General features: G+C 36.7%; 1 protein-coding gene across 2 annotated transcripts in view; it reads right to left on the bottom strand.

Moving 5' to 3' along the window:
* Positions 1–1559: 1559 nt before the first annotated feature.
* Positions 1560–11166, bottom strand: part of zfc3h1 (zinc finger C3H1-type containing) — a 33000-nt gene continuing 23393 nt past the window's right edge. Inside the window, exons 25-35 of one of the 2 annotated variants that reach the window (XM_088644547.1) lie at positions 10965–11070; positions 10687–10885; positions 8571–8665; positions 7176–7283; positions 6875–6979; positions 6327–6492; positions 4154–4254; positions 3680–3781; positions 3480–3519; positions 2640–2702; positions 1560–2528 (exon numbers count right to left, since the gene is read on the bottom strand). In XM_088644547.1, coding sequence (XP_088500673.1) covers positions 2391–2528; positions 2640–2702; positions 3480–3519; positions 3680–3781; positions 4154–4254; positions 6327–6492; positions 6875–6979; positions 7176–7283; positions 8571–8665; positions 10687–10885; positions 10965–11070 — 1223 coding nt within the window. In that variant the 3' untranslated portion in view covers positions 1560–2390. Of the gene's footprint in view, positions 2529–2639; positions 2703–3479; positions 3520–3679; positions 3782–4153; positions 4255–6326; positions 6493–6874; positions 6980–7175; positions 7284–8570; positions 8666–10686; positions 10886–10964; positions 11071–11166 lie in introns of those variants that run through there. The other variant, XR_015941118.1, reaches the window with a different exon arrangement.

Raw genomic sequence — 11166 nt, 5'->3', positions numbered from 1 at the left:
GGGACTTTCATTTATTCACATTTAAAGGTCTGGTAGAATCATGAGGACTAAAGCTTGATACAGCCAACTTAAGAAATGTTAGTGTTTATTATGAAGCTATTCCTGCCCAATGTTACACTCTTATACTGTACATTCACTCTTTCAACTCAGAAGTATTGTACGCTTTTTTTGTACAACAGCGCTCACATTAATAGTTTGCATTATTTTCGGGGAGACATCAATATGATTTTTGCGGTTTCTCTGCCGCTACCTTTAGTAGCAACTGAATAGCATTTTAACAATGTGAAGAGCAAGCCATAACTAGAAATTAGGATATGGAACCTCCATGTAATATTTTTGCAAAGCTCTTTGCTTAAATTACGATTTTATTGAGGTATTGTATAGCATATTTAAATAGTGAGTTCTGTATTACAGTACGACACTGAACTGGATGAATCAGTCAGAAAATGGATGTTGGAAGTACAGTACCATAATACGTTGTAAGTGCAAACACACTGTATGGAGAGTTTCCAAACTTGCGCAAAGTTCGGTGTACATAAGGTTATGTGGAACATATCCCTAATGTAAGTTGGGCAGTGCCTGTGCGTGTCCAATAAATATTTTATACAAAAGTCTGTCATCATTAGATTGAGAGATACTGGAGAGCTATACATTTTAGATTATATATGTAACTACATAATTAACATCCAGTTAAGGTTTAAAGTTTGAGAGGACTGAAGTTAAAAATGGACAAAACACTTTTAATCCCTAATTGAAACAATTTGAAACAAGATTCCCTGTAAAGCAGGTCAGAGAAGGTGCCCATAATAAAAAGGACTGTTTATAAAATGACTATAGAAAATCAATACTGTTCGCAGTGCAAAAGATTCAATCTTTCACACTGGTGTTTTGACTACTGGATGTTTTCTTTGCATTTTATAGTAGATGTGGAATGTGTGGGAAATGCACATTGAACATTAATTCAAAGAACAGAATGAACAGAACTTTAATATGATTCCATTCTACATAAACACATTGCCTTGTGGTGAATAAAGTAAACAAGTATTGCATACACTTAATGAAAAATAATAGCAAATCTGGAACTGTTTTTTTATTCATCAAATCACTGCTAAGTAAATTGATTTCCTGTTAATTTTTAAAGGAATTTTTCAAACATTTAACTGTGAAAAACAATTAGATGGTTTACAGACCAGAGATGTTTTTAAATTAACTATGCTGGTCTTTGCCCTGTGTGGCACATCTAGTTGTTGTAAAATTAAATTGATTAAATGTCTTCTTGTCATATCCCATACTGCAATTCAACAGTTCCAATGAATTCATTCCCTAGTAATAAGGGAGGGAAAAATAAAAGGCTCAGTTTTGTTTGGCATTTTCTCCTTAATTTCCACAGTTCTTGACATTATTAGTCCAAAGCTTACTAAGCTTTCTTTATGAGGGAACTTAAAATCACTCTGGGCTTTGGTAACAAGTTATAAATAATCACAACCCTGTATGAACCCTTGAAAATTTAGTTCAGTGAAAAGGGCAAAGCAAAGAGGGAAAAAAAGCCAAGACAAATGTTTTCATAATCATATACTGAAAATAGTTTAATATAAACACATTCAAATAGAAATACTACAAAGTAGTATTTTATACAAAACAGTTTAGAGATAATGTTCTTAGACTCCTTAATTATAATTCACAAAACAAAATTGCACATAAAACTTAAAGTCATCCTTGAGTACTGATGCTTTTGAGTGCACGGAATCAAGGTTTCACCGAGCATCTCATAGTGGACTCTTACATTTTCACCAGTCAGCAGTCTGTAGCAGAGTCTCACAAGTGGAAAGGCCACTGTGGGGCCATTAAAATGCCACCCTGGCAGCTACTTCATATGCCAGTCCATTTACCTGCAGATTACGTTGTAAAATAAAACCTGAAATAACCTTTCAAGATTTTCTGAAGAATCGAGACAAAACATCATCAGGAGACATTCTGCCTTCCTAAAAAACATGTAAACATTAACACCACAGAAAGATGTCACAGGCATTAACTTGATCCTCAAGTAAAAAAAAAAAACAACTAAAAAAATGACAGTACGAAAAAAAAAGTAGGAACAAATAAGTTAAAAGAAAAAAAAACATCTGTCATTTTATAGAACCATACTTACGTACATGATGCAAGGAGAGTCTTAAAAGAGGCCCAGAATTTGGACATTCAGGAGTCCATATATCTTCAATGATCGGAATCTGATTTGCAAATGTTCCCTGGTATCAGGAAAGAATACTGTATTGGAGAGAACTGACAACTTGCAAAGTCTGCCTCTCGCAAACTTTTTTTTTTTATTTCTTGGAGAATTATCTCATTTGGCCATTAGGTTTTGGGGATGGAAGACTAACTGTACCAGTTGTTCAGTGATCCTTTCCCTCTGTTCTGTTTGAGCCTAAATTTAAGGGCTCGTCTAGACTCACTCCCATCTCTTGGCACTTGTCAACAAGCTTTCTCAGCTTATCAGTTTTACCTCCTTCTGCAGCTTCGTAAAGGAGCCGCTGCAAAGAGAAAACAAGGAAAGCACCTTGTCAGTAATACAATCCAGCATGAAAACCATTTAGAGAATAGTTCGTAAAAAGAGCAATAAACATGAAGTGAAAAAAAATTACATCTTTCCATAGCGTGGCACAGAGAGGCAGCTTTAGAAGAGCTTGGCGATAAAGGTGGCAAACCTAGAAAACAAAGATGGCAACTTGTTGGTGGCATAAGAAAAAATAATAATAAAGGCATTTGCTGGGACTATACATTGACATGTCAGTGCAATGCTGGGATAACTGAACTCCTTTATAACATGGCTGAAGCAACGCCCCAACACCAACATAAGCAAGCATTTAATTGTTGATATTACATTTGTATTAATAGCATCTGCACTAAAAACTATATTAGGCTATACAATGCACGTGAAAGTCAAAAGATTTGTTTCATTTGATCATCAACAATTGGAACAACACAAAAGGAGGGGTAAAAAGGATCATCGCATTGATTATACATGATCTAGATTAATGACAATATTTATTGATATTATTGAGACGGGCAAGTAATCCCCCACTATTGAACACTAGAGTATTTGAAGATTTAGATTCTAAACATCCAAATAGTCAATTTCAAGAAGGACCATATTTTTAAGTGACTCTCACGACAACGGTAATAGGCAGGAGAGTGGATCCATTTCATTTCTGAGGATTATGTAACAGAGTTAAGGTGAAAGACACTAGTCCTCTTAGAAACTGAGCTGGAAACCCCTTGTATGTATGCTTTCACTGTCACCGTATAAACATTACAAGAAAATTTAACCCCCGAGAACAAACGCACAAAAAACTCTGGAAATCTCAATAAAGAGAACACATGCAAGAAGAGGCTAAAATGGTCTATGAATACTTGTCATAAAAAAGGATACTACAGGTAATTTGAACTCTATTATTTGTCTCTGCCCACTTTCATAAACTTACCTCTGCACGCCCCTTTAGCTCATTCTCAACAGCAATGGCTCTAAGGATACATAAAGGCAAAACAGGATGTCAGCATAAATCAAGCAAGGAGGATATTAGGAAGTTCAGAACAAAAACATCCTTTGTTGAGAAAGATTCTACCGTATCATTACAGTCACATTATACCTTGAGGGAAAAGTTTTCACTATAAAGAGACTTACATTTTCCAGTTTGCAAGACAATTTGGAATGCTAGTGGTCAACATTCTGGCCTGCAGTTTTAGATGCTGAATATTGCCATCACGCCATTCCTGTCGCAGCAACCTAGACAATAACAAAGAGACTAATATTCCAGCCATTACAAAATGATCCTGAAAAACAAGTTATTTCTTTGAAATTTTTCATTCACGTTTGTCTGACAGTCAGGGCAAGAGGCCAATTTACAAAAAAACAAAGCACCGAACAAACGCTCGAAAACACAGCTGAAAAAGGACAATAAGCAGATATAGCCAATAAGCCGAAATGAGATTCAATGATCTGAGACTGGAGAGCCTTCAATCCTCACCACGACATAATGCTTATGTTTTCTGTAGAACAAACATCAAATACCCATATGTGAACTAAAACCATTTCAGATCGCATTCAGCATGGAAAACTGGGATTACTGGTTCAGCTAATCTTGTATGTTTTTGGTACCTTAGTGCCAGCTCAGTATTTGTTGGCATGATGTATCTGAGTCTTTCCAAGGCAGAGGACTGCTGAGACTGAGGAAGGCAGTCCAGATAGAAGGATATAACCTGTGGAATACATGGCAAATCTTTCAGAGGACAAACTGGGCACTTCAAACAAATATATCTAGAACGAAATAGGATTATTTCTCATTTATAACTCGAAGTCTGACAAGCAACTGACATGACAACTGGACCTAACTCAGCAAGACACAGTTAGCTTTTGCTTTCTGAAGATCATAAAGGGAGATATTTAATCTAAGGAGATTACAGTCTATCTGGCAGGATCACCGGCACATGGGACTCCTTAAAACAGTTTCCTGTAACGCAAGGAAATGGGCCACAAAGGCTATTCTTCCTTTAATCGACAGGACCATGAAGGCCAACGCATAGCTGTTTGCACCCAGCCAATAGATTGGCTACTTTTGTATACTTTTCCCCCCTACTGGTAATCTCAGAGCCCAGAGCAGACAGGTTAGTTTTATACATTGGAGGAGCTATATAGAACTATACTTCATTTTCGGCCATGTAAATCTAAGGTAAAGTTGGAAATATTACATGGGAAATGCCAAAAAGAGACAAGATTTCACTTTATGCAATACTGTTGGAATGAAAGCTGACATAGGGCTAAAACCCTACAGTACATCATTTTCATTTACATGCTTTGACCGAGCTTGATTTTGTCTGATTTACATTCCCATGAGAAACCTCAGTATTATGTCTGAATTTCTCCAGTCTATTACCGAGAAATGTTTAAACACATTGCAGATTTCAATAGGTAAAGTACCAAAAAAGATACTGTTTTACAAAAGCTACCTTTTTAATCCAAAACTGAGTAATGTGATCAAAGACAAACTGTCCATTGACAATTTGAAATACTTCACATCTTGTTTACCTTAATACCAAGTGCCACACACGAAGTATTAGGAATTGTTATGTTGTGACCTGAACAACAAATGTGATAATGTGCAGTGATATATTAAAATATTAGAAACCAATTCTGGATGTCCCACTGGGTGGGGAAACTTGTGATACAGTTGTGCAGCTTTTACCGACAGCCCATCCAATCTACAAACTTGTCGGTTTTGAACAATGTGGGTTTCCACAACGACCAGAGGCATTCAGTAGAACACAGACGATTTTACAAGAAAACATCTCTTCAGTCTTTCGCAACACAAAGGGTTTGTAAATTGGAATACTAGCACTTTCCAACTACTGTACTTTTATTTTCTAGAACGTAGAGTATTACACATTTAGGAAAGTAAGTAGTTCTGACCGGCACTCTTGTTTAAAACTTCAAAATGTCTCAACTACCAAACTGCTAAAGGCAACCATGGAAAAGCCACTGAATATTAAAAACGTACATGCTGAACATGTCAATTCAAAGAGCTATTTATTTTCCAACAGGACTTGTGCTGGAAGGTCCAATGTTTGTTCACTGGTATATTTGAGGTGGCTCAAATATGGCAGTCAATGGGAATAGCGATGCATAAAGGCAGCCTAGGGCCAGTTATACGTATGCGTTCATATATATATACACATACATTAAGCCAGCCTTTTTATTCTGAAACTGTTCACACTTGGGAAAAGGTGGCTCTGCAATGGCCCAGGGCCATCCTAAACATAAGTATGAAAGGGGTCTCAATCATACCCAACCCCAGCAAAGCACAGTCAACTGCAAGCCGCTACTTGGGGAATCTTGGTTGCAGCCAGATAATGACATACTTGAAGCCCACATCTGAAACCAACAACATCTGGAACATAGGGCTCAGACTGCACTCCGAATGAGCGCCTTCACTGGTTGAGCCACTCTGGAGCCTTCCAGTAGTTGCTGGTTTTGCTTGGCTTGCTTTGGTAAAACATTACAATCTGTCGTTTCCACAATAAGAGGCACACATTTTCACAATACAAAAGTGCTGTGCATCAGAAGACTGTTTTGATCGAGAGAAACACTGACAAGATGTTTTCCTTCAAGTCATTAAGAGAATACATTGTAGGACACAAAGCTAAAGTATTCTACTACTGGAGAATAATTTAAACACAGGACTTCCCACTTGTAATGCAACGGCTTATCTTCTGTTCGCCATCTGGTCGGCAGATGATGGAAAAGATGCTCTCTGAAGCACAACGAGTTTCTTTACCTTATTGTGGAACTGGAAGTTGGTCCAGTAATCTGCACTGCTGAAAGGAACTGTAAATCTCGTGGGAACCGTCACCAGGCAGCGGTGCACGAGATCTGTAAACATTTTGAAGTCTCGGTTCTTAAATTTGGATCCAATGAGTCTACTACTAGTAAAAAGGAGATAACTGGAAAGAGAACAACACTGTTAGATTTGAATCGGATAAACCACAAATACAGCTTCTGTAAGACTGGAAAGATGCCGTTTCTTTTTCGGCTCAAATAAAGATGTGCAAAACAAAAGAGTTTGACTAATAAGTGAACAGAGAAGGATAATAAGTCATAGCGCATGCTTAAGTGCTTCATTGTTAGCAATGTTCCAGACCCAAGCACAGAGATTCCCTAGTGCTTCCAAATGCCATTCTAAAAGGGTTTAAGGGAGAGCAAGGCAAAATGGGGACACGCCAGTTAATCCCCGAGTACAAGAAAACCTACTATTAACTACTGAGTGGAACATATGCTAAGGATGATTCGGCAGACTAAATATTAATGAAAGGATTATTTACTTACTCCAGCCACAGTCTTTGCACTACATCATGTTGCATTACAGTGCCCAGGGCCCTCTCAAAGGCGTCTACTGCTTCCCCTACATTGGCATGAACAGACTGCCACAAGCTGTTTTAAGAAACATATTTAAAGTTAACCAATGAAAGCATAGGGAAAGCGTGCCAAAAAAAAGGTTTGTATGAATTTTTCAGAGTATGCAGGTGCTAATTAACAACAATGATAGAAGATTAAAATAATCTGCCAATACATATAATTGCAAGACTGCAAAGAGCAATGTTATTTGGTAAGAGATTATTTTACTTACCAATAGATAAGCCACATGAAGGGTATCTGCTTATTGAGCGAATCGCCAACTTCTTGTTTGATACAAGGTGCCCTGAAATTATTCTGCACTGGGATATTGAGGAGATGGCTAAAAAGAAAAAAAAAGTTAAGGCAGTGTGTAATTCTGTCCATTTTTTGATTGATTTTTTAAAAATATTCCTAAAAATACAACTAATGAACTAACAAATTAGGATGGCTTTTAAAGTTATATGATTCTCATTTCTAAATTAAAAATGCATTTTAGCTAATCCTCAAAATGGAAAAAAAATATGATCTTTTCCATACCTATGCAATCTCTTTCTACATTTGGGCCAGTGGTTTGACTATATCTACTCTTGACAAGTGAAACCAACCTGTATAAATCTTTAAATTTCTTTAAAATGTGGACAAATATAAATAATAAATGGGTAACCCACCCCTACAAGGTAGAAGAAGCAAATTAGCAAAGGTACCTGTACAGGTATTCTGCCATGCAAGACAGGTTCAAACTAGGAACCAAACGTTGTCACAATTTTTCCCAAAGCCCTGACGTATGTCCAAAGTTATCTTAAAAGTCAGTCTTATCACTTACTGCCTGCAAGAAGAATCCATAAAACAGCCCACTACCGTGTCATGACCAGCTGGTTATTTTTTGGTGGCAGAGCCACACACAGGCACTTATTTAACAATAATATAAAACAATATAATTTTACTGAGACAAACCAAAAGACCATAAAGAGCACTGACATCCCAAAAGTTAGGAATTTTGCATTAGCCAGCACAGGTAATAACCATCACTGCAAACTCCAGCTCTGAGAATCACAACAATGAGTTTGCATTACTGATTTTCGCATAACATACTCAAGTCTAAAGATGCACATAATTCCAGAAACGTGTAACTAATTGCAAAAATTGGCCTAAATGCCGAATAATGGCTTTTAATAAGGCGAATCTTAAGAAATTTAAAGAGACTGAAAGTGATCTAGACCCCTGCTAAATGAATTCATCGTATAATGTGTACCTCATCATCATTTTAAATACAAGTTATGCATTTAAAAAAATACTTTAAGCTGAGGATTCTATAAAAAAAACTATCAAAGCAATAATTATTCCATATACAGCGCACCAATGTTTGGTCATTTGTGTATAAACAGTAACGGCATCTCAAAACTGTTTGTTTTAGCATGCGAGAAAGCATCCTGTTCGGTTTAACCAAAAGTGACATTAAAATGACTAATACCATTTGCTTAATTATCACCTAACAAGTTAGGAACTATCGCTAAAAAACCATCACGGATAGGAAAAATCAATTTTGAAGTTCCTGAAGCATAGAGCAACCCTTTACTGACAATATACTTCATTGTTTTACCTTTTTTCCACCCCCTGAGAAACCTACCGCAAAACATTTACAGGATGCTGTTCACTTGCTGCAGTTTCACAGAAAGACATAACAAATTCCTGAAACAGAGGGGCTATGGTATGCGATTTTCCCTGTGTAGAAACAGATAAGATTATGTTGGTTAGAGTATATATGTCAGTGTTAGAAACTTACAGTGTTTTCTTGTCATTATAAAAACTGTTGTATGTGAACCTTTTAATCAGTGTTACTTTTGCACCTGTCAATATAACAGCAGATACGTAGACCTACATGTCAGGATCCCACAAAGATTTCAAATGATTCAGTTGTTTTTCGAACATTTGCAATCTGTAAAACAATTTTAATCAATTTGTAAACTAAGATACTTGGCACATCGGAGACAAAATGCACTTCATTGTCCTCAAAAGAACCAAATGTAAAACTTAGCATGATGCTTAAAGTTTTTCATTGAGCTTTTTACAAAGAGAACTTCAAGAACAACTAGTTCTCCAATCGTGGGACAGGGCAGAGATGTTCTTGTTAGCCTGATTTTCAAGATTCACTGCCACCCGATACTAACTCATCCTGAACTGGCATAAATGGCAATGTATTACCCAGAATCTGATTGTACCCTATCAAACAACACCCACAACGTAGACATCCTGGAGTACCAACAAAAATCTAGCCTACATAAGGTCATACATTGTTTCTGCAGTTTGAAAATTTTCAAATTAAAAATATTAACTTAATCCAACATTAAACCTACTATTTTCAAGGCAGTTACCATTTTAAAACATTTAATTACTGGGACGAATGTTGTGACAATTGTGCTTAAAATGTTTAAACAATTAACTGAAAACTCAGCCTCTAAATTCTTGTCAAATTACTATGTAGAAAGCTTATGATGTTTCTCCTTCTTGTTTTCAGCTGGCTACTTTTTTCTTACAAAACAAATCCTACCATGAAATAATTCTTTGCTCACGACTGGTTTTGAGACCAGATCATCCAAAACAAACCTCCATAGCGACAGTATGACAGCTGCCTTTATGTTCTCCCATTCGTTTCATGAACTGTTCCATTCAGTTGTACACAGCACTCTTTCCTTTAGCACCCACTTATCCTCAAAGTAATGTGTCGTTAAACAAATGTAACCGATTTTGTAGTATTTGTACATCCATATATCTAACGTCAATGTTCCATGACCAGTTTTGAGAAGTATTCTCCATGTTCAGGCATAACGCTATGCAGAATTTCTTAAGCGTACTTTGTATTTAGGGAAACAGCAGTTGTGTCAGGTGTAAAAGCATTAACACATCCCAATGCAGCACTAATGTCAATCAGGCCTTATGCTAAGTCACACAAAAACAGTCTTCGGTACCCGATTCAAAAGATTTTTCCAAATCACAGTCTTTGCTACCAGTTTAGCATTGATTCCCTATGGACATTGCTGGGAGTCTTTAATTACATTAGTGAGGAAAACTGTGGGCAATACCTCCCAACCAGGAAGGAAACTGCACTTTAGTTTCAGGTGTGATCAAGCTCCAGGGCTACGACTGTCATCTGAAAATATGTTTTTGCACATTTTACAGTTCACTAATTCTAATTCTTTACGGTTTTCTTTCAAGATTTAAAGATTTCCAAGCATCTGGTTATCTTATTGAACCATTATCACTGTGTCACTCTCACCTTAGAACAGACTATTCTATTGATCTTGGTAAATGCCAGTTTAATTACCTACTGCACAATTAACTTTTCCATGTTAGTTATGTCTTAATGTAGCTGAACCAGAAGAGCACCAAATAAAAAAAAAATCAACTCCTCACAGTGACATGCCAGAAAGGTAATCAGTTTTGTACTTGGAACAAGTTTTTTGTTGATCAAAAATTCTGATCTGCACCATTACCAAAAATAAAAACCCATAGTTGACCTGCATGTTTTGACCCTAATATGACTGGCCTTGAGCGTCACCTTGAGAGTTACTGCAGGTGCCTATAACAAAATTCAGGAAATTAGTTAATTTAGGGCAGTCCTGTATGTGCTGAAATTATTCTGTAAAAAATACGGCTCAGCAAAATGAAAGGACCTTGTGAGATCAAAACTAGCAAGACACTTACAGACTCATTTTAGGGTTCAAAATATGATTTTTGAAACTCACCTGTAACACAAGTAATCTGCAAGCATTATAGAAGATCTTCCCATTATGAGGATTGTTTCTCAGAGCACCAAGCCAAACTTCAAAGGCTTTTTCAGTCTCTTCTTTCTGTATGTACAGCTCAGCCAGAGATTCTAGCAATTCACAGCAAGAAGGACAAGACTCCAAAAGTGTCTCGCAAAGCCTGACAGCTGCCTCCCATCTAACATAGAAGAAAAACATTAGTGTCTAGTTAAATGCCATCAAAGCCAGGAAAGATGTGCCCTGAATGAACATATTACCTCCCCAAAAGCTGATTCAGCAGAATCATGTTTCTATACAAAGGCAAGCAATCTGTAATCCTCTCTTCAAGGGAAGAGCTCTCATCAGTACATTGGCACACAGCATCTGTAAAGAATAAACCACGTTATGTGAGTTCTAACCAATTCTAAAAACTGATATCAGTGAATTTGACTTTTTAAATATAACACTTTCTTACAGTCT

This window comes from Lepisosteus platostomus, chromosome 9 (genome assembly GCF_059453375.1).
Source record: "Lepisosteus platostomus isolate fLepPlt1 chromosome 9, fLepPlt1.hap1, whole genome shotgun sequence".
In the NCBI taxonomy this organism is placed as follows: Eukaryota; Metazoa; Chordata; class Actinopteri; order Semionotiformes; family Lepisosteidae; genus Lepisosteus; species Lepisosteus platostomus.
This window is presented reverse-complemented; position numbering and strand designations above follow the sequence as displayed.